Genomic DNA, 24,237 nt, shown 5'->3' with positions numbered 1-24,237 from the left:
GTGCATTAGCAGGTGCATGACTAATAGATCAAAGGAGGTGATGCTCCCCCTCTATGCGGCACTGGTCAGGCTGCAGTTGGAGTACTGTGTCCAGTTTTGGGCACCACACTTCAAGAGGGACGCGGAGAATCTGGAGAGGGTCCAGAGGAGGGCCACTTGCATGATTAGTGACCTTCACGATAGCCCCATGGGGGGAGGTTGAGAGAGCTGAATCTCTTCAGCCTTCACAAGAGACGGCTGAGGGGAGATCTTGTGACCGCCTATAAATTTATTAGGGGAGGTCAATGGGGAATAGGGGAAGCACTGTTTACTAAGGCATCCCAGGGAGTGACTAGGAATAACGGGTGTAAACTAGTTGAGAGTGGATTTAGGTTAGATATTAGGAAGAAATTTTTCACAGTAAGGGTGGCCAGGATCTGGAACGGGCTTCCAAGAGAGGTGGTGCTATCACCTAGCTTGGAGGTCTCCAAGAGGAGGCTAGATAGTCACCTGGCTGGGGTCATCTGACCTCGGTCCTCTCTCCTGCCGGGGCAGGGGGTCGGACACGATGATCCATTGTGGTCCCTTCGGACTCGACAATCTATGAATCTATGAATCTAGGGGTTTGGGGCAGACACTGCATAAACCGATTTGAGCCAAATCAATTAAGTCTGATACTGCATTCAACCAGGTTTATCTCAAACTGATTCAGTCATTTTCAAACTGGTTTATGTGCACTGAACGTCTGTTCTGTTACAGGTTTAAACCAGTTTCTGATCACTTAAACTGGTTTATGTGCAATGTCTGTCCCTAGCCTTTGGGTGGATTAAGTACTAACTTGGACATAAAAAACTCGACTTAAGGGCTAACAAGTACCGCTACAAACATTAGAACAAATAACGTCACATACAGCACTTGAGAACTTAATCAACTATTTAAACATTCTTGCAATTGCCTCTTTTGTATAAACCTGGAGATGTTGTTCTTTTTATCTATATGCAAGCAAATGATAACATCAGCCAGTCCTAATGCTGTGCTGTTTTAATGGGCGACTTCCAGACAATAAAAGAAATTATAGCACAACTACTTTGTTCAACTGTTCAGAAGCAAAAAGGTACTACATCTCGATTGGAGGCAGCCACCAATAGTTTCCTGACTATTAAAGCAGTGGCTCTTAGCCTTTTCAAACTCGAGGCACCCCTCAAGAAACACGAGGCATCCTTTCTAAAATGGCAGCTCTCTGTTTTTACTTGTTTTCTGACTACAGATATGTAATACAATGTTTCTACTGTTGCAAAAAACTCGGATGGACCACAGCAGGGCAGAACTGTTTTGACACTTATGGATTCCTCTTTGAAATCTCTGGGTTTATCTTGTGAATCATGGTTGTACATCTAACAACGCTAACATTTCATGGCATCACTGCAGTACCCGTGAAAGGATCTCAAGGCAACCCAGGGTGCTGTGGCATTCTGACTGAGAACCACTGTATTAAGAATTATGACATCAAACTCCTTTTAGATCTATCAGGGTTCTGCAATGGAAGGAGGGCCCCTAAACACAACATGTTCTTGGTGCATCCTCTGTTTGTTGGAGAAACAGGAGTAAAGCAGCCCATTCCTTTCATTGTCCTGCCAAAAAAGAATGAATGAGTGCAGTCTGTAGGAATCCTATCACCTCCTCATTAAGCACCCGCAGTTCTCTAAATTAGAACTAATGGCCCTAGCCAACACTCCAACCGAAGTGGGGAGAATTATTCTTTAGGCATCTCAGTAACTCCTTTCCAAGTCCCACTTAAATGTAATAGTAAAAAAAAAAAAAAAAATCTAAGAGTCCAGATTTTCCTTTCCAATACATTTTGCCTTCCAAGGCTCTTTTAACAAATTGCCCTGAAAAAGACTGCTATAAAAAACATGAAGAATGAACTAAGTTTTATTTTATGGGCTGGCACTCGCTATTAGGTTAGCACTATGTAACAGGATAGCAAGATTCCCCTGTTACCTTACTCTGTTAGCAGGTGTTCAAAGAAGGCAGAGACTAAAAAACTACTCCTGACTCACTGAAATAAGAGTGGCTGCTTATACTCAGGGAAATCTAATTCTTATCATGCACTTAAAAGGTCTGCTGGCACTTTATGTCTATTAGAAGAGGGAGGAACATCCCCTGACCAACAAAGTTCTATGCCTGTCAAAGCCCTGCTATACAGACCATTATACCAGGAAATAAGTTCTTCTGCAGATAGAATTTGTGTCCTTAGTATAAAAAGCCATAAAGACAGTGGAACTAGGTCTCCAACATCGGGAAGTAGGGTGTGGCGCAAACATATTGTGGGAAAGTATAAGAAAAGCAAAACCTGGGAAAAAGGCTTTGGCTAGGGTTGAGGTAATGCTAAACTGGAATTCTTTTGCTTAAAATTACCAAACCAGTGACTGACTCTAGACCAAGTCCTAATGTTCTGCTCATAGCTGGAACAGAGACAAACATCTGGCTAGACAAGAAAGGCAGTCATTCATGCAATATGAAAATGCCAGGTCTGAGCAGCCTGTGATATCTATGGTACTTTCATGGTGAGTGTGGTGTAAAAACACTTTCAGAACTTCTGTACAGAAATATTTGTGCTATTTCTTTGGAAAGAAGGCCCAGGATACTGGGCAGTCCTTTCTGCTAGTAATGTCTCTATCAATGTTTAAGGAATAGGAATAAGTAGGTTAAGGTAGTTGGTGCAGCTGTTAAACTTGCAGACACAAAGCTTGGAATATAGAATAGAGAATATTAGTTAAGTTCCGGGGTCTTTGCAAAACACAGTCATGTGGTCAACAGCCGTTAAGAGGTTAATTCTAAAAAGATCACAAAGGAGAACACCCTACTGGCTTAACTTTTGAACTAACAAAATTAAAAGCTGTTTACTTTAGTTAGAGTCTCAACACACTGTGGGGTTAGTATAGAAAAACAAAAGGCCTGACTTGGGACCTCAACACTCGTTGGTTATAGAGATATTTCTCAAACCATCTGAAGGAGGAATAATTTTAGTTTCAAGATTTAATACGCTAGGTACCCCAAGTCCACATGTATAAAACTTAAGTAAAAGGAAAAGAAGAAAGTGTTTTCTTTGCATAGTCTATATTCCCCCCAAAACCATACTTTCTATTCTTTCCTATCTCCCAAGAATAATTAAAGACAGCCAAAAATGAATAATTGAGTAAGAGGAAGTAAGGCCTTACCCTGACCAGAAGGAGAAAAACATGCAGTTAGCAAGTTACCATTATCTAAAAGCTGCTTGCACAAGAAAGATAGAAAACTCTTAGGTTCTACATGATTTATGAATCATGTAGTACACCAGATACAAAGGTGGGAAAACTAACCTTTGAGGAAGAAAAAAAAAAGACTTACTTTTGGAGCACAATATTAATCTTGGATTAAATGTCTTAATTTTTCTTTTTCCACTTTGATTAGCAGATATCAAGTAATACAAATAACTTTCTTTTTTGGAAAACATCTGGATTTTAATATACTTACCTCAAACACTGACAGGTCATTTCTTCGGTAGATTTCGTTAGCTGGAGGGTGGTACCAACCACACTTCTTTGAATGCCTTAGCAAAATGTTTTTACTTTTCATATATTTAAGACAAAATTCACACAGGTAAAGCTTTGGTAGTCTGTTGAAGTATAAAGATTACGAAGAATTTATTAATTTTAACAACAACAAAAAATACACATGCCTCCAGCCCACTAATTTAAAAAAATCATCAGAACATATCTGAAGTAAACAGTATTCCTTCTTGCCCTAATTATGTATTATAGGGAGAAAGATTAAAAACATGCATATCCATCCTTTGTTGGAAAGCACAGGAAAACTGATTTAAACTATTACCTTAAAAACACAACGATGGGGGCTTTGGTACAGTATTGATTCAACTGGGTCAACCTATGGGTATAAGTTTTTCATTGCTTCATTAGATCATATATCTTTTCTTACCCTAATTTCTATGAGATTTCCTTGTCTATGCTGTATTACCACTTACTGACATACAAAAATTTCTAGCATTTGTCCTGGCATGATTAATGCATTTGATAGCTACACAAGATAGTAACAACGGTTTACTCCTTTTAACGCTTACAAGTATTTCAATGAATTCACATCCGCTCCACCCTCCATATCATTTAGTAACATGCACATACTGGGCTTTTAATTTTTCCTTGTAAATCACCCCAGAACATTGTTAGTCATTTTTGTTGTTTCTCTCTGTACTTGCATCTATTTGGTAGATAAACTGAACATGGTATTTCTAGGGGCTGTTTGCTAACAACTACAGAGAAGAGCTATCAGTTGTCATGCCTTTGCAGCCAAGAATCACATTGCCTAGTTCTGATGCCATCCTACTGTCATGAACATATTACCCACTATTATCCAGACCCCCTTAAGAGATTAAATTATTTGGCAAGTTAGACCTTTCAACACAGTAGAAATTGAGAAAATTTACAGATGAATGAATATGGTATTACTATAAAAACCCAATAGTTAACACAAGTGAAAATGATCTACCCTCTGCGCTTTGTTTGCCCTTTATTTCAGTATAACCCACTCCTGGCATGTTCCTTAGTTTCCAGTAAAAAGAGTGTATCATCTACGGGTGAGGCAAAAAGGAAGATATTGTTTATGGCATGTTTATACCATGTACAAGATTAAAAAATTGCTAATGAATTAGAAGTTTGGGGATTTACTTGAATGTATACATATAAAATTAAATTTAATCTGAAATACCGTGAAACAACAACAACAAGGTAAAACCCCCTTTCTTCTCCATTACATAATATCATTCAATAGACATGGTAACTATAGTACCTTGCATATTCCTGCGGGTAAGGCGAAGAGTACCAGGTCTGGATCTCAAACTTTCCAAATTCAATCACAGAAGGGTACCGTCCTGTTGTTTCACCAGTATTTTTACACCCAATTTTCTGTCAGGTATAACAAAAACAAAGGCATATTATAACAACATATGAAAGAAGAGTCATTGTGCACCTTCAGTTTGACTTGTTTAAAACCAAAATGACTTCAAGTCTCTCAGGTTTTTTGCTGTCCAAGGTTTTTGGAAATCAACAGATACAATGCTATATAACCCAGGCATGCAGAAAATAAGCCTAAATTTGCATGCAGCAGTAAGTCTGCCTGTAACCTCCATTCTCCTGGAAGTGGGGCTCAGCTACGATTGACAGAGGATGGACCCAACCTAACAGGGGTATGTTCATTCAATCTCACTGACAGCCTCTGCCAGGAGAGTCTTGGCTCACATTCTGTGATGTCCTCCCATCTCCAAAAGGTGATGAATGGTGACAAAAGGTGACACTTGCCTTCCCCAAAAATGGATTAACCTCTCTTGCAAGCAGGTATCCTGAATGCAGAGGGTCTCATTTGGTACTTCTACTACTCACTGGATGTTAAAGTAAGTTAGTTCCAAGAGAAATAAGAGTTGTTCCCTTGGTAGCTAGATTCCTTAGATAAGGTTGATGCAGGATGGTAGAAAGGATCATCTTGATCAAATCAAATAAACCTATAAAAAGTTTACACTGCTGCACTGTGGGATGATTGGAAATAATTCTGTAGAAGACAAGTAACTAGCAGGAAACAAGAAAAAAGAAAAGGCTCAAAAGCCAAACTCACACTAGGCAAACTGACAGGGCCAAGAGACCATGCCTAACTCAGAAGTTAAAGCCCTGTAACCAAGCACAATATCAGGCCCTGCACTTCTGGCTACATAAATGGAAAATGATTACTGAGGCTCCTGCTACACATTACATATATTATGCAATTAACTGGCTCACTACACTATAAATTTAGACCAGCCACACATTCAAAGTCATTATTACATGATAAATATTATTATCCAGCTATAAAAAGAGCCAACCAGATATAAAGTTAGTGCTTGAAAATATGTAACAACTCTATAGCTTGTTTTAATTTAGCTTTCATTTGAATTTGTAGCAAGGCCCTGAAAAAAACTGCCAAAGATGACCGATGTAGAAAAGCAGAGCTGGAAAAGCAAAGCTTACGTTCTTATTTATGACACAATGCTATGGAAGGCTGTGGTAGCAAGGGCTATTGTGTGCTTCCCTCTAACCTGTGTTTGCCTGAGGCACAAATTCTACTCCAGTTCCACCTCTTATTAAACAAACCCTTCTACCTACTAGACTTAAACAAAAAATCTTGTCTTTTTTCATTAGACAAAGGGACAGAGAAAAATCCAGTTATCATGCCTGAAGCTTCTTCAGCCAAGAAATTAATCCAACTGCAGCAGAATATGTAGTGTTAAATAAGAACAAATAAAGCACCACTTACTACAACAGCTTTAGTCAAATCCACCAAATGAGGTTCATACCACAAAAGTCTTACAGAATTAAAAATGTGTTGTGAGTTTTAAAAGGACAATGTAAAAGTAGTAAAACTGTGTACTAATCATAACCCTCCCCCACAGTTTTGACTGCCTCATCACAAAAATGGTAGGCTTATTTATCTGGTGGCTATTCACAGTGGCTGCTTTCTGTGGAGATTTAAAAAGAAAGTCAAAGAATATATCAAAATATGAGAATGAGCAATTTGCAAAAAGTAAGTACATGGTTATTTATAAAGGTAATTGAATTTAACGTATGCACTTAATTACCAAATTATTGGCAGCTAGTCTTACCTCCAGAGAAAGTTCCCGGGCCTGCTTAAAAACTTCTAAATCCTCCTCTGTAACAGTGTCCTTGCTTCCAACCAGAAAAACATCTGTATTTTCTTGTTTGATGCTTAATTTGATTTCAGTATCTGTTATTTAAAACCAGCAGAAAGTTTATTCACAGACATGAAGACCACACGTGCCTTAACAGGGTGGTACTCCTAAACAGAACTGTAGGCAACTGAGGCTCCCATTCTACTTTATACCTGAATTCCTTTATACCTGTTATAGGAACTATGCCTTTTCCCCTCCCTCTGTCATTGAAGAAACAATTCATAGTGTCTGTTCACCTGTCTCATGCAAGCCTTTAGAGTCTAGTTCAATTATACTAAATGAATTTTGAAAACAACCCGCCTAAAATAACTAAGGTGATAGGTTCTACTGAACACGTCCTGGGAAATCTCAGCAGCTATCTCACTATAAAATAAAAATCCAGTGTCCCCCTTTGTGCTATATTAAACAAAAACCCCTTTTAGAAAAAACTCAGAAAACCAATGCTAAGCTAAGAATACAACCAGACATTATAAATATATTTCCTCTTAAATAAAAATAATCAGAAAAAGGACATTTCACAGCAGTACAGATCAAGTGTTGTGGAGACTGCAGCAGGATGGAATTGGTCATGAAAAAGCAATGGAGCAGAGGGAAATGAATTGAAATGCCCATCATTATAAGCGCTGATAGCACACAATCATAATGACAGCACTACTGCCAGAGAAAGGGCAGGGGAAAGAACAAGGAAGTAGCATGGAAGTGGCTACTCATGCGGTACTACAAAGCCATACGCGACGTTATGAAGGCATTTGGGGCTCCTAGTGCCACTACAGATGCATAAATAATAATAAAAAGGTGGTGTAGTATTAGTCAGAAAAAACATTTTGGAGGTTTAGTCAGCATTAGATAAAAAGGTCAAAGTTTTATTGCTTTTGTATGGAAGTGAAGGAAGAACAAGAGAAATAGCTAAGACCTATGTGACAAAATAAGAATTTTGGTTTTGGACGGGACGCAGGTTTGGTTGGCGCTTTGACCTTTGCTTACCATTATCCTGATCAGGTTTAATCCTTCCGTCTGCCAAGCTCCCCTTCCCTGGTGAGGGGGTCCCCATTTGAGGGGTCACTTTATACTTTAATCTGCCTAGAATCTTGTGCTTTTTAAGGAAAGTTGTTCGCTTGAAATGAGCAATTGCTTTAAAAGCACGTCCTCTAGATACACCCCATCCAGAGGCAGAGGAATGAGAAATAAACCTACTTCTAACCTCTTTCTTTCCATAGAAATGGGTATTAGATTTTGATGCGGAAGATAATTCTGGTTTACGACGCATACGTTTGGGTGGTGCATAACTTGGGTGTCCCTTTTTTCGAGACTGTCCCTGAGTAGTATAAATATGAGAAAGTCCATCAAAGAGTCCCTTTAGCTGACTGTTATTAGGAAGGCTACCAACGGAGGGTGCACTTGACTGACTGGAAGAACTTTGGGGAGAGTTAGAAGAGGTGGAAGTGCTGGATTTTTGTGAATTGGGGCTCTGACCAGAGATGGGGGTTGGGGGTAGAAGTGAAGAAGGTGGAGGTTTTAGCTTTTGTGTGGTACCTGTAGCCAACACATGAGAAGTGCATGACTGTTTCTGAGAGACCTTTTTCCTTGGACGATAGTGCTTTGAAAAGTCTATTATTTCACCTCGTGATCTGCGACCATCGGGTGATGGTGTAAAAAACTTAGTAAGGCCATCAATGAGCCCTTTGGTTTTCTTGTTTACTTTAAGTGTAGAGGCAGATATGTAGGTGGAGGTGGTGGTGATTTTGGTGGTGGCACCAGGCCGAGTGGGGTCTGTAACAGGCAATCTGCTGCTTGAATCCTTCACAGATGCAGCATGACCAGATGAAGGTGTGGTACAGACTTTAGTCTTTTGACCCCTACCAGGTGACCCCCTTCCTGTGAATGCATTCATGGATCCTTCATCACTGGTTACAGACCTATGCAAAAATTTGGAAAATAAAATCAACATTAAAAAGCTACAAAAACTTCTGACAAACAATTCTATACTCTACACAAATTATAAATCTCATTGTACTTAAAAATCAAGTACTGAATAGTGACCTTTAAAAATACGTACGCATATGATTTACTGAATGAGATGGCAGCTAATATCTATCTAGTTTCTCTGTAGAAAGGAACTGGGTTGGGAAAAGCCTTCAATATATACAAACCCATATCTAATTTTATTAAGGAAAAAAGTGTGTTTCTTTTGTGAGAGAAATCATTAATACACTAGTTTTGAGCACATCAATCACTTCACTGCAGTTAAAATCTATAACATAAATCCAAGAGATACACATATCTTGTGCCACAAAATATACACAGCACATCAAAACACTGTATCGATTTCAGCAACGCTTTCACTAGAAATGCAGACTAGTTTGACCATCATGGTAGCATGGTGACATAATACAGAGATTTCTCAGCAAACTGCTCTTTTTGTGTGATCTTACTTATTTACCTCAAGTAAACTTATGCTTTTACCAAAATATTTAAACCTTTAAAAAATAATGCAGAGCTACAGGCGGAGTGAGGCAATTTATGAATAGAACGATCACAAAACCAAAGCAGCCTCTATTTTCTTTTTTAAAAAGGGGGGCAAAATGGTAGTTAAGGCAAAAAGTAGAGAGAGGAAAACAGCAAAAAAGCATACATAAAATAATGATCAAATAAAAGCCGTAATTGTGTTAGGCATGACATGGAAGATCTTGAAGAGAAGCAGTGAATTTTACTAAGAGTGAGCAGAGGGCATCCTGGAGGCCAACATTTGCATTAAAGAAAGTGCTGATTTAGCTGTCAGCTAATGACTGAATGAAAAGAAAGAACACTGAAGGGAATATTGAAGAGTGGTATTTTGTTGAAGTGAATACAAACTGAACAGCTAAGAGTATTCATAGTACAGAAATACATGTCATCAGGAAGTGTTATCAAATTGCAAACCATAATTACATCAAATTATTCCATTCTGTCTCCTCTCCCCAAATGCATCCTTGCATTCGTTTAAAAAGTTAGCTTGCTTATTTTGCAGAGGAAGATTTCCTTCCACAGATTTTGCCTTCTTAATTGAGAAGCTGAAATAATTAATTCCAACAGATTACTTTTAATTAGAGATGGAACAGCCTGGGGCTACCATCTGGTTAGCTGAACTCCAAGGGCCCACCAGCCTTAAAATTGGCCCCTGCTCCACTCCCACTCGTCACTGAATCTGGTTTGCTCTTGAGAGTCCACCTCTTCCTAAAAAATACCATCTTTTTCTCTTAAGTCTTCTGAATCTTTTGATGCCATAAATTCATGTTTGTAGCTTCAAAAATCTATTGACAGTAGCAGATGTATTAATAACAACCAGCACACAGAGGTTAACAAGCACCTGGCTTTATTTCATCTCTTGCAGTAACTTTCCTCATCAGAGCTCCATACAGAGGTCCTTTAGGCAGTACCATTTCGATATAATAAGATAGGCTTCTTTTAGACTACACCAAAATGGCTCGGATGCATCAGCAACACTACACATATTAAGGTTAAGCCCATATGAAAAATGGCAGGATAAGCTATCTGCCATAACTTGTTACTGTTTTGAAGAAAGATTCTTTCTGGAGTAAATTCTACCCAGGTAATTGCTATTCTTCCATTTCCTAGCATGACATTAAGATGTAATCCCATTTAAGAGAAACATTTTTTGTATGCTGTTTAAATTTTAACACAAAAATGGGATTGAGAAGATGGGGGAATTTATTTTCAAGAAATACTTTAAGTTGTTCTTGGGGATTAGCTTGACATCCTCAGGTACAATAAACTGGAAAAGAGATTCTTATAGGCAGAACCCTTTGGAGGATTTGCACATTTTTTAAATATAGCATTCATTATGGTTCAAGGCCCCACTATCCAACCTTAAGAGTTGAATTCAAAGGGTTTCTAAATGTTTCCCTTCTGTCTTGACCTTGATTTCATTTCTCCTGCCAGATACTACCCTCCCATGAATAGAGTGATTCAACTGCAGAATCCCCAAACTTGGTCAAACACTGTCAGTAGTTACTAGATAGTGGCCACATCTACACAAGATGCTGACTGCGCAGTAGCCCAATACTACTGTGCAGTAGTGTTGCGTGACAAAGACCATGATGCAACACTATTGGGCAGTAGTATTCAGCTACTGTGCAGTAGCATCACAAAAAAAGTGTTTGTTGGTACTACTGTGCAGTAACTCAGGTTACTGCACATTCATTTAGTACTTATTTATACAAGTACTAAATAAATGCACATTAACAATTCCGTAGTAGTGTCTCATGTAGGCTCAAGTGAGTACTACTAGTGGAAGATTTTGCTGGGTTTTTTTTAGCGGTCTGAAACACATCCATACACTTGAAAATGCTGTGCTTCCTTAGGGTTTTCAGGCAGGATTTATTATCCATATTTGGGATCATCTGAGTAAGGTATTTCCAAAGAAAAGTCCCTAGGAAAGGCTTATGCCTCATCTCATCAGGCTTGAAATCAGTTGCTTCTTCCAAGAAACACTATTTAAGAAGTCATGAGAAGTTCAAGTTAGCCCTACAAGCTTGGCTAAAGCTCGACTGATGTGCCACAAACTGCACATGTGCCAAAGATTTTTGCCTGACGAGGTGACACACATGGTCCATGTTGCTCTATAGCACATGTCAACATACTATATCCACTGAACCTAAACCACATCCAAGGACTACAAGACTCCTGAGGACATATCTAAACTAGAAGCTCTTCAGTAGGTCAGCAGACCTAATGTGGACACAGCTCATACTGGCAAAGCTGAAGTTTTACTGGTAGTTATTCTACTCCACTTCACCTTGTATATGAAACAAGATGTACTGCTAAAGCACAATTCTGGGAGTAAAACTCCATCTACACTCACGGCTTTTTAGTGGCACAGCTACATTGGTCAGAGATGATATTTCACTCCCCTGAGAATATCAACTGTGTATGTTACTACTCTCTTCCTGTATTCTTATTTAAGTGCAGGGCTATAAAGCAGTTATTTGCAGAAGTTTTGCTTTGTGAAAAGAATGTTTTTACTTAAGCATGGATATTTCTAATATTCACACGAATAGTCATGTGTCACATTAGGGCAAAATTCACATTAGTATTCCAAGTTTAGGCTCATTTAATGAAGGGCCCTTCTTACATACACCTGACAGCTAAAAAAATTATTTTAAATTAACATTTTAAAACGTTAAATTTTAAAATTCCTCTAAAATGCATATGAACAGACAGATTCATATTTCACAATAGGACCCAGGAGAGACTTTGGAAGAAGGGGGAAGGAGAATCCCCATTACAGTGAAGAAAGGAATACACATGCCTCTTTGATCCTCCAGCATTCTGCAGGCCCCCTTCCATACACAATTCCTCAAAGTGCAATAGGGAGTCGGATACTACCGTTTCCCTTCCCCATGCTCTCTCCCTTTGGGATGTATGTGGTTGTCATCGACCACTGGTTAATAAGTTCCCTTCTTCCCACAACTGGCCCTGCCCTAGTATCTAACAAGTCCAGATAGACCCCTAATCTCTACCAGCACAGGTGCCTCCCTTACCACCACTTCCTCAAAAACCAAGGCAAGTCCCTGCCCAACACTTTCATTAACAGAGTTAATTTTATCAGGCAGTACCTTGCACCCTTCCAGAATATCTAATGCACCTAAATCTGAAGGACTGAAAGATCACAAAAAGAGGTTAAGGTAAGGCATCTCCATATACCCTCACTCCTCACATTTGGCAATAGTTGTTGTAACAGGACTGAACCTGACCTATATTTTCCAAGATCTGCCTTTTTTTATGCTGCCACACATAGCCTCATTAGGCTCAGCGTGGCTGTACTAAGCCAGGAGATGGTTTCAGCAATTTCCTGCGGCCTGCTCTGCCATTGAAGAAAGCAGCAGCTGTTCCTCAAGGAATCCAAAAGGCCTCTTTACCTTCAATACGTAGGAAGTCCAAGGAGTCAAAATAGCTATAGAAAAATACACTGCACTAGGCAGAGCAAGATGACAAGGAAACAAGAGTGCTTCACCCTTTTCTAACAGCTTCATGCACATTCCCAGTACCCACTAAAAGGCCATATAATTTGCTATGCATTTTCTTTTAACTATTGCCTAAGGGAATTTAACTGTTCAGTAATACACACCATACTACATAATTAGGCTCAGCTGGGGATAACTGAAGCATTATCCCTGAGGCAGTGCACAGGACAAGGATAAATAGCTATTAACATCTGGCAACTCATTGGTAGTTTGTCTAACATAATGTGTAGATCATGCCAGCTAGCTCACTAGCTCACTAAGCCTGGCCTAACCACAGACAACAGAGGAATCATGGATTAGTCTAAATTTACTCTACAGCAGAGACATCAAACATATGGCCCGTGGGCTGGATCTGGCCTGTGGAGCTGTATGATCCAGCCCATGTGTGCTACTTGGGGCATGCACTAGCTCCAGACCATCCACTCATATGGCATGTAGGCTGGACCTGGCACCATGCAGGTGGTCAGTCACAGGTACTGTGTGCCCACTGGCTCCAGGACCAGTCTAAATCAGGCCATGTTAGAGCCAGCACACAGGGTCAGCCTGGTTGGACACTGCATACAGGCCATGCCCTGTGCAGTGCCACATCCAGCCCACACACTACATGCAACACAAACCCCAGACCAGATCATCATGTTTATCACCACAGGTGCTGCACGTAGCATAGGGAATAAGTCCCAATTCAGCATGCAGACCAGACCAGCCTCTCTCATCTGGCCTGAGGACTTGGATGCGTTCGACACCCCTGCTCTATAGTAAGGAAGGAACACACAACTGGCTCTCCCAAGGTAGGTGCCCACAGTGGAATGTATTACAGCACATGACCACTAAATGGCAGGAAGCTGGTTTGCACTGAGCAAACGCTTACCCCTTCATGAAAGTAACTAGGGGAGTGGACATGTGACAAATTCCATGTGGTATAATTACTTCAAGGGGTAACTTTAACCTGTATTGAAGTCATTCACTTTATAGTAGGGTTGTACATTGTGGGTCCATTCCATTTTTACTATGTAGTAAAGTCAATTTATTACACAGAATATGCGTTGCATGTATGCCCTCAGGTAAAGGTGACCAATAATCCCTTATTATTCTCATGCTTTCCCAATTGTTCTGAAGCTGCTCAAGAAGACCACAGACCTCATGGCAATATGATGAAACATGGTAAGAAGCAGAGTTAAGGTTTTATAGGGGACATTATCTTAACTGTGTATTTTGAAAGTTTGATATTAAGAGATTTATTTTCAACTCACTGGGAATGTCTACACAAGACATTTACTGCAGTAGACCACTTAGCTTCACAGTAAACATCTTGCATCTACATGTGCAGTCCTATTAGGTCACAGGAAACTAACATTTCAACAGCAGGGTAGTTCTTGTAAATACAAGTAATATCTTGCTGTGGAGTTTTTTATTCTGCAGCACTACGTGTGTAGATGCTGATGTTACTGGCTGGGGCTTGAGAGTGCCTCAGTTCAGGGAGCGAGCCCTACACTGGAGACCATCATGCTTCAGCTAGCCCCTCTGCACCATGTTGAGTTGGCCTGGAGCAATCATGGGCTGGCAAGCTGACCCCTGGTCCCAGCCTTCTAGCCGGGGGTTGCTCTGATCCAGCTCAACATGCTGCTGTCCTGGGTCCATGTGTAAATCTGGTGCCCAGGAGCAATAAACTTTGGCTTAATAAGTGTTGAAGTTTATTGCTTTGCCTTAATAACACGTGTCAATGTGCCCATCATAACCGAGAATTCAGAGGTTTAACTACAGGTATATCTGCTGTTCAAGAGAAGAGAGACACTGCTGGTCAAACAATGTTTTGGGCAGTGAATATATGGGGGATTTACAGAGAAGACAACTAGTGAAGGAGGATTTTAGGACACATTTGGACAGGGTCACAAAACTGAGATGAGGAGTAGTGGCATGTGAATGACAGTGAAGCTCTCCAACTCTACAAATGAAGCCTATACAAATACCTAAATAACAGAGGAAAGCATTGAGGACATAGATGAGGCGAGTGGACAGAAATATGTGATGGAAGGAGATATGCTACTGTCCTCATTTCCTTGCAGCTTCATATAACCCATTCTTACCATTCACCATTAATTCAGGCTGAATTGTGCTCAGTAGCCCTCCTTTCAGCTTTAAGATATCCAACATGTCTTGGTTAAAAACATGTCTTGGTTGGTTAAAAACAAACAAACAAACAAAGTCTGTGGAGAAGGGAGATATCAGAGTTGCAGACTCACCACCCCAGCACTGTCCTGTCTAGGGGGTACAAGGCCATGTACATTTCTATTGGAGAATTGTCATTCTCTTGGTAGAAAACAAAAATGTGTAGATGTTCAAGCTTTTTCTCCTGGAGCAAAACCGGCCATTCCAAGAGAAGAATAACTCAGGAACAACCAGGGTTAAATCATTCCTAGGAGAATTTATCCCAGGAGGCTGAATCCCAGGAGCACACCTTCTTCCTGCTTAACTGCTCCTGGGGAACAAGAGGACTAGAGTTGGGGAAAAGGCCTCTGTACTTTCCAAAGACTGTGGTCACTCTCTTGAGAAGGGTTATGGGGCAGTTGTTCCCCCTCCCACTGACAGGAAGAGAGGGGAAGGGCAGCCCCCACTGTGAGAAGCAGGAGTTCCTGGTGTGGAAGCAGGCAGGGGCTTTCCCACACCACTCTGTCTGATTGGGTCCTGAGCACCAGGAGCTAAGAGCAGGGAGCAGTGCCCCCTGCCTACTTCCCCCTGCCCCCTCCAAGCTCAGCTGAGTGGCAGGGTTAGTGAGCCAGGATTCCAAGCCTGGCTTGGCTGTGCCAGCTTTCCCTTGCATCCCACTGCTGTTCAGCTGAGCAGAGGAGACAGTCATTTAAAAGCCAAAGGGGCCAGGAACACAGCATGAAGAGACTTTCCCCAAACCCAGCTGCCAGCTTTCCTTTGTTGCCCACTTGACCCAAAGTGGGGTGAGGCAGGTTTCTGTGCTCCATCAGTAAAGCGCAGGGACCTTCCCACACAGACAAAATGCCCCTGCCTCAGTCTGCAGTGCTCCAGGTCACCATGGGGCTGCACAGGGCTGCAGCAGTACTCCCAGAGCCTTGCTGCAGTGGCTAAGTGCTCCCTCCTCCCCTCCCTACACACCCCTAGGTCAGTCCTAAGAATGGAAGGTGTTGTAGCTATTCTTCTTTAAGGGAAAACTGGGAGGGTTCCTACCACTGGAGAATTCCTGCTTCCTACCAATCAACTGACTGGTGGCATGGGGTGGTCATTCCCCTGGGGCTGGCTCCCTCCCAGGGCTGTCTGTGACAGCTGCTGATTTCCAGCAGCTGCACAACTAACACTTGACAGCCTGCTCCTCTTCCCAGGGAAAGGAGAGGACAGGCTGCCAATTAATGGGCTCCACTAAGGATGGGGATGGCCCAGAGAACAGCTCTCTACTGCCCCCTGGCTGGAAAGCTTACCATTGAAGCTCTCCAAGCAGGGACTGGAGAAAAGTCTGTAGAGTCCACATTCTAGGCCAGTGGTCACCAACCGGTTGACTGCGATTGACCGGTAGATCCTGGAGCCTCTTGAGGTCAATCGGGGGGGGGCTGTACATGTGCATCTTGATAGACTAACTAAATCAGAGATGTATAGTATAAGCTTCCATAAGGAGAGGGCTTACTTCATCAGATTCTGGAGGAGGACCCTCTTCACATCACCTGATGAAGTAAGACCTCTGCTGTACATCTCTGATTTAGTTAGTATATAAAGGTGCAAATCTACCCTGCCTTCTTTAGTGTCTATTCAAAGAATAACTTTTCTCAGATTAACTCTGGAACCATTTGCTGGGCCTCACAGAATACCCTTTAACTAAGAAAAAACTCAATATGGGGGCTGATTATAAGATGTTGGAGGAACTAGTATTAACTTATTATGGGGTAGAAAGTTGTATTTTTAAACAAATCATATTTCTGCAAATTAAACATTAGCGCACAGCAGCTTCCTGAGTGGGGAGCTACAAAATAACCTGAATGAAAACCTGCAAGCCTTTTTGCTGTGGCGGAGTAATTTTAATGTTCGTTATGGATTGTGTGGATAAGTCAGGTATGGCCAACTCATTCCAGTGCAGTCACTATTCATTACCACAGTTTGTTTCATTACAAGTATTCAGGACACTACACTATTCATACATAAATCAAAGTTTAAGTCCATCTCTAGATTCCATAACGATTTTTAAGTCATGCAAACTTTTAGTGCATCTTTTGCTGTCATCAGAAGACTCAAAAATACCAACTATAATTAAAGTTATTTTCTATCACATTGAAGTCTTTGCATAATGAGTGCTTCTCTCCATGTGATTTTTTTTTTTTCAGATTGCACTACTGAGCCAAAACAGTAGTTTAATTTTAAATGAACTCCCATCACCTAAAATACTATCTGATTATGTTTTCAGGAACATCAGAGGAAATTAAAAAAGAAACCTACAACATTCGTTGCTTTAGTTTATTTTTCGGTCGTCCAATAGGTTTTGCATATCGTCGCCTTATTTGGGCAGCTTTCTCATGAAGTAGCTTTCTTCCCTTTTTCTTTGGTCTACAGACCTGGCAAATCCACATCCCTGCATTAAAAAAAAGATTAATTGATTCAATTGCACACATTCAGTATGTATTCTATTTATATTCAAGACGTAACAAGCTATGTGACAAGTGCTTTAGGCCAACAGGTTTTGTTCTTGCAAAGAAGGTGAAGGACTAAGGGACAGAGGAAGAAGAAATCAGTTTTCGTATTTCACAGCTGAGTGGAAGCAGTTGCTTGTCCCTACCCCCTTCCAGTAACAAGCAGGATTCCTATTCTAAACTTGTTTCTTCTTTCCACTTTCAGACAGGCCTTTCTCTAAGAGGCAGCAGATCAAGTTTTTAATTGAAAAACAAAGTAACGCATGAAAAGACTTCTGTTGTCTTCTCAGAGTCAATTTCAGTGTTAATTACCCTCATTTAAGTTTTCTGGAGCAATCAATCCGAACCTATGTAGAACTGTGTAGAGGACACAGTCATTAGGCTTATCATACAAACCGCTCAGCCAAGAATGTAACAGAAGCTCTGTGGTTGAAAACCTCATGAAGGTTCTGTTGTGGTGGTACATGACAACATGCCATAAAGCATACACTCGTCAAGTTAAGGGTCACAATTTGCCTAAGGGGTTCCTATTTTTCTGGTTAGCAATCATCCCAAAATTGACTGGTTATCCTTATTAGGGAGGGAAGGCCTTAATGATACTCTGATTCTTTAAAAGCCTATCTATACTATGATATCTACAGTGGAACAAATCATGGAATCATAGGACTGGAAAAAAACACCCACTCATGTCTAGTCTACGACTATGGCCAGATACAAGATTTGCTGTTCCTAAAACAATGCAATACGGCATACAACACTGTAGTACTTCCAGGGGAGTATACCGAAATTTTGATCTTGCAGTGCTGTCTACTAAATCACACTCCTATATCATACTTCAACCAGTAAGGTTCAAGGATTCAACTTCGTAGTCTGTTTAAATGACATTTAGGTTCTATTTATGATGCAAGAAATAGCATCTTAACTCTATTGGGGAGCCTTGCATTTTAATAAGTTCCCCCTACACATAGAGATGTGGGTTTTGCAGAATATTCTGAATTGGAAAATTTTCCAATGCTCTAAAAAGAGTGTGATCTGATTTAGCATCTTTATTTTACTTATATTTAGTAAACAAAACTAAAAAAGTACCCCCATGTTAATTTTATGTCTCAACAGCCACAAGTATTTGAACTGAAATATTTCATTAGGTAAAAAATTAAATACAGTACACTTAATGTGGTTTAAATGCTATATTCAAACAAATTCAAAGCTTTATGTGGAAATAAATTATTTTTATTGGAATACTTGTAAAAATGTAAAGACAATACACAATAGCATGTATTTCCCTTACATTGTTTGTTTAAATTTAAGAAAAAAAAACAAAGGCACTGAAAACTGTGGACACACTAATTTTAGCACACACAAAGAGCTGTGCATGATATGCCATGGTTGAGGATCCACTCATCTATTTCAACAGAGTTTAACTCTCTTCCACTGAGGTCATTGCGGCACCTGCAGTTTCACTGTCACTATCTGTAGAATCAGTTGCACTACTTAATTAGTTCCATTTCAGAATCAAATTGAGGCAAATCTGATTCAGAACTACTTGAACCACATTCTTTTTCCTTAAAGGATGGTTTTACCAATGAGTCTATGGGCAAGGGCAACTTATCAACACATTACATCTTCTCCACTAATTGTGCTTCTGACTGATTCTCCTAAAGCAAGAGATTCTGAGAAATAGAAACAAGCTTAGCAGTGTGTTTATTTGTTAGTCTATTCCTCGTTTTTGTCCTGAATGAGCTGAAAGCCTTCCAGTTCCGTTCACAGGAAGCTGCTGTTGGTGGAATGCTTAGGATGCTTAGAGCAATCCTGGATAACAGTAGGGTGTTACAGTATCCCTTTTACCACTTGAGAAGAGACATTCTCTGTTGCCCTCCAAATGATGTCTTTACTCCAAAGTTTTTCTTTTGCACAGTACTCGGCAGTGTCTGTCACCACAGCTATTTCATCGATGTTGGGGACATTCTTAGCTACTTCCATAATTGTATTGTGAGCAGTAGATAATTCATCTTCTGATAAATATTATCCTCTGTATTCAGGATCCAAAAGGTTTGCTGCCAGATGAACTGGATGAGATCAAAACTCAAATCTCTTAGTAAACATTTGTTTTACTACTACTTTTTAGGATAGAGGTGAAGAAGGCAAAACCTCAATTAGATTTTCATTCAGTTGTCTGAATATCTCTGGAATATTTGCAAGGCGTGGTGCATCTCCTTCAAGTTTCTTGATAGCGACTGAAACTGGTAGTAGCAAATTGAAGGCTCCTTGAACTCGAACCCAGAACACATCGTTGTCAAGAATCTGCTTCCAAATGTTCACAGGAATAATCTAGGATATTGTGTTGTCTATTGAAGTACACTGCAAACAGTTCTTTGTGAGCAAACACTTTGTAGCTGAGCCTTATCTAGTTTCTCCTGGCAATAAAAGTGCACTTTCCTTCCCCTGCTTCTCTTTCTGTAATTGCTTCAGTCTGATTAGCAACATGATGATTGTTCAATACCTTCACAATCGCTTTGCAGTTTGCCAGTATTGTCTTCACTGTATTCACACTTACTATGTCCTTTGCCAGAAGATTCAACCCACGAGCAAGACAGCCAAATACTATTAAATGAGGATATTTTGCCTTTAATATTTGCCATGCAGCTTTCATGTTACTCGCATTATCAGTTACAAGGACTTGTACCCTGGAGGGACCTGCACTTTCAATCTCCTCACACAGTAATTTGGCTATGCATTCACCTGTATGACAAGAAGATTTGGTAGCAATTGCTTTCAAAAATATTGGTTCAGGTGCTGCGAACATAATGTTCAATAAAGGATTTCCTTGTACATCAGTCCATCCATCTGACATCAGAGTCAGTGATTCTGCTTGACCAATCCTTTGAATAACCGTTGTTTGAACTCTGTCATATGCTATGACAGAGTTCAAACAACTCTATGAGAGAAAGTGATAAGCGATAACGTGATGGTAACTTATATGATGGGTGAACTAGTTTGTAATGTTCCTTCCAGTATTGGTTTTCAGTTATGGAAAGAGGTGTACCACTTGCAAATATAGCTCAAGTCTTATCTGCTTTTTCTTGATCTTCTTTTCATATTTTGTCCACAAAGCTTGATAAAAAGCTTGACTGTCTTGAACAACTACTCACGGTGGATCGCATATCTAGTGACAGTGATCTTGAAAGCGAGGATTCCTGCTTCTTCTTCCCCCAGACCTGGCAGCTCAACATTTTCATTTTCCATTTTTTGAAAATCTGCTATTTCACTTGAGCTACTAAGTTCCTATAATAATAGGGGAAAAGAATTTTATTTTAGCCTTTTCTAGTCTGGCCTCATCCATCGGAAGGAGTAGGAGAAGTGGCAGGGAGCTTGCTTCCCCCTTCAGTGCCAGAAAGAACACTCTGCTGTTCAATTTGCTGCTCAGTTGCCCTCGGATTGTAGAGCCAAAGAGAAGTATAGTCTGGCCTCTGCCATTGGCCAGAGGACTAAGCTCATTCTGCTGCATTGAAATAGTTAACTATTTATCTATTATGTAATTTAAAAAAAAAAAATGATTGTTAAGCCTAAGCCACTTTGGGTGCAAGCAGAAAAGCAGGATACAAATATTTTAAATAAAAAAAAATAAAGAATAGTCTAGAGTTGCATTAACAACTTATAATTTTTTAAAACAATATAGATGCTAGCCTACACTGTGTGTTGTTTAACATATTAATTTGTTTACTTACATGGTATTCCTGAAGTAGACTTTTCTCAGATGATGATATTCCACCACACTTGTATTAACTTTCTGTATATGGCTTGTACTCTTTCAGGACAGTTTTTACATGTTGTTAAACGTTTCTTTGTTCTTGTTGTGTTCTTAGCATACTCCTACCCTCAATATTTACATCTTCCAATTTTCTTCCTTCCTTCAGTGGCTTGAACTTCACTATAATGATGCCACACACTAGTTTTTTTTCTGATTAGGTATTCTTATGACTGCTTCAAACCAAAAGTACTAACTGATCTTATGCAAACACTTCCAACTTCCCCAACTCAAGAAACGAAATGAGACTGCTCTGTGTGTTTGCTGAACTGAAAGTGACACAAAAATTAATCAGTTTTAGTTTTGCTTTCTGAGATGAAATAAGAGTTTTAGCTCTGGTTTTGATTTGATGCACACAGCCAATTAGGTGAATTCATAACTTGATTTTTGGTTTGGATTATTATGCGAGTGTATTTACCCTCCTGTTTACAAATCAATAAAACATATATGTATGTACTTTCTCTCACACTTCCTAGGGATAATCATCTGAAAAACATTAATTGCAACTTTGAAACTGCCAAGATGGCCTAATATTATAATGGCATCCATTCATTGTTACAAATGAATTTTATGAAACAATTTTTATAAATGGAAAATTTCCCATGGAAAAATAAGGCACTGGAACATTTTCCGCACCGCATATCTGCCTATACATTACGTTTGAGCAATGCAAACAGATTTTAATAGTCAACATTAGGGTTGATAATGCAGAAGGGAGACATAAGCATACCTGACAAATGCCTAATTCAGCTATAAGCAACACAATCAGGAAACTAAATGTTTCCAAGTCCAGAACAACTGATATAAATACACCCTGATGGGATACCAGCACACTTGTAATCCCAAATTTATGGTATATGCTGTACTGGTGATGAAGTGCTTGTAAGTTGGGAAAAAATAAAAACAAAGCTATGTCAGCTATCTTTACTAGTCTAACATGTTGACAACGAGGCCTTGCAGCTTGTCAAAAATGTCTGTGTCAACCCTGTATAGCCAAAAACTTTCAGGTGTTGCAATCTCTCAGGATGTAGCATGAATTTGAAAAAGTAAACTTATGGAATACCTGAAACTGATGCAACCAAGCTTCTGGCACACTACCATATTTCCAATAAAAATGCACAATTTTGGTAAAAATCATTATATTACATGCAATGGCATAGGAAAATATAATTTGAGAGAGTGTAGTAGGGTACTACCAATTATTAGCATCAAAATGCTCTGCCTAATGTGATTTTAATAAGTAGCAGACATTGTACATAATTATCATGTATGCATTTGGTAGCTAAAGGCAAATAAAAATTAAATTGCATACAATATGGGTGATGTATCATCTGTCCATACTGCACTAGAAAATGGAAGGCCAGGTTAACTTCTGTTATTAGCACAGTTTAGATAAAAGTACACGTCCTTGTTCCCAAAGAGCGCATTTGTATCCAGCTTCTACTGTGTTAGCATTTGAAACCATTTTAAAGTCAAGATCATGTTACTAAACCAAGTTAAGAGTATATCAAAAATCAAAGCAGCAAGCTACAGACTTAGTTTATAGTATGATTTCACAGGGAGGTAGAAAAAGAAGCGTCCATTTTCAGAATTATACTCTGGTAGCTACAATGTTACAGCTAGCTTCTGACACACAAGCCTGGCAACTCTGGCAAACTGATTTTAACTAGCACAACAAGGACGGTGTAAAATGCCCTGCTAACTTATGATTCTTTGAAAATTCATCTCTTCGGTTTTTGTCTTATGGCATCTGGAGTCATAACAGTTAGGAAAATTTCAGGGGGAGGTTTTTTAACATAGGAACCTGAAGTTCAAAAGCCACAGAGTACAGCTCCCCGCTGTAAACTGAGAATGCTTTGCGGGAAGTGTTCTAAGTTAAAATGATCGCCCCCCAATGGAAGTCCCTTGTTGTTTTCGGGAGGGGGGCGGGGAAATCTGCAGTCCTTTCCCCCTAGCAATGGCCTCTCCTTCTTGCGAGGCTGCAAAGTCTTCAGAACAGGAGGGGAGAAAGGGAGCACAGGAAGCTCATTCCAGGGGTTCACCAGCCAGTGCTGGAGGATGAAGTGGGTGAATTGGAGTCCTCCCACCTCGGGGCCTGCAATACACCTGCCCCACCCCTAGCAGGGGGTGAAAAACCCCCACACCAAACTTCCTCTACTCCCTTTCACCCTTCCCATTCTGAAAACAGTGACAAGCTGGAAGGCCGCGCAGACAAAAGTTACAGAAGATACTCTGTTCTGAAACACCTTCATCTGATCCGTCATGCAACAAGGGTTCAAATTTTTCCCTGATTTGGTCATGGCTATAGACCACTTTCTGTGGCCAAACTGAATGAAAACTGTCACTTCTGTCTGTGCCCACAATCTAGGCATCACCATTCTTGGGAAAAATTACCATCACTATGGGTAAGAAAAATGGTTTTAGAGCCATATTAACAGTCAGTGAATTTGAACAAGGCTGTAAGCAGTAGGTTGTTATGCTTAAGCTCTGTGTAGACGTGTCCAGTTCAGTAAAATCTGAGCACAATTTCTGCCACTTTCTCTCTAAACACTCTCTACACTCCAAAAACAATAGACATTTTATACCAACTATATTCTGTATAATTGGCACTATGGACCCATCTAAATAACGTGCAAACTTGAAATGCCACACAAAATCAAAGTTTGATCTAAATTTCCAATATAGAGTGACTCCAACTTACTCATTCACCTCGAAAGATGTGTAAATGAATAGCAAAACAATCATCATTTAAGAAACAAAGTTGACTTAAAATCTTCACTTCTGGAGAAATTTTTTAATGAACCAAGCACTACTGCAACACAAGTGGAGGAGGCAAAATAAGAAGTACAATACCTAAAATCTTGGCTAGAGAGGGAGGCCTATAAAGGTATGATTTTCAAACATCTTAAAAAAAAGTAATAACCCAGAGAAATATCAAGAGACTATCTTTGCCTGCCTTGAGGCAAGAGACTGACCAGTGGGAACACTGATCAGTGATTTGTCAACAATAAATCGGGG

At 39.9% G+C, this 24,237-nt stretch overlaps 1 protein-coding gene across 7 annotated transcripts in view; it reads right to left on the bottom strand.

Annotated features, from left to right (window-relative positions):
- Positions 1-24,237, bottom strand: part of KAT6B (lysine acetyltransferase 6B) — a 229,093-nt gene that overhangs the window by 59,138 nt on the left and 145,718 nt on the right. For 5 of the 7 annotated variants that reach the window (XM_025212748.1, XM_025212763.1, XM_025212750.1 and 2 more), the window contains 5 exons: positions 17,224-17,356; positions 7,736-8,667; positions 6,665-6,786; positions 4,825-4,940; positions 3,496-3,637 (listed from right to left, as the gene is read on the bottom strand). In XM_025212748.1, the coding sequence (XP_025068533.1) occupies positions 3,496-3,637; positions 4,825-4,940; positions 6,665-6,786; positions 7,736-8,667; positions 17,224-17,356 (1,445 nt within the window). The remainder of the gene's footprint in view (positions 1-3,495; positions 3,638-4,824; positions 4,941-6,664; positions 6,787-7,735; positions 8,668-17,223; positions 17,357-24,237) is intronic. The other 2 variants (XM_014523587.2, XM_014523592.2) reach the window with 2 other exon arrangements.

Source organism: Alligator sinensis, unplaced genomic scaffold, assembly GCF_000455745.1.
Source record: "Alligator sinensis unplaced genomic scaffold, ASM45574v1 scaffold109_1, whole genome shotgun sequence".
NCBI lineage: Eukaryota > Metazoa > Chordata > Crocodylia > Alligatoridae > Alligator > Alligator sinensis.
This window is presented reverse-complemented; position numbering and strand designations above follow the sequence as displayed.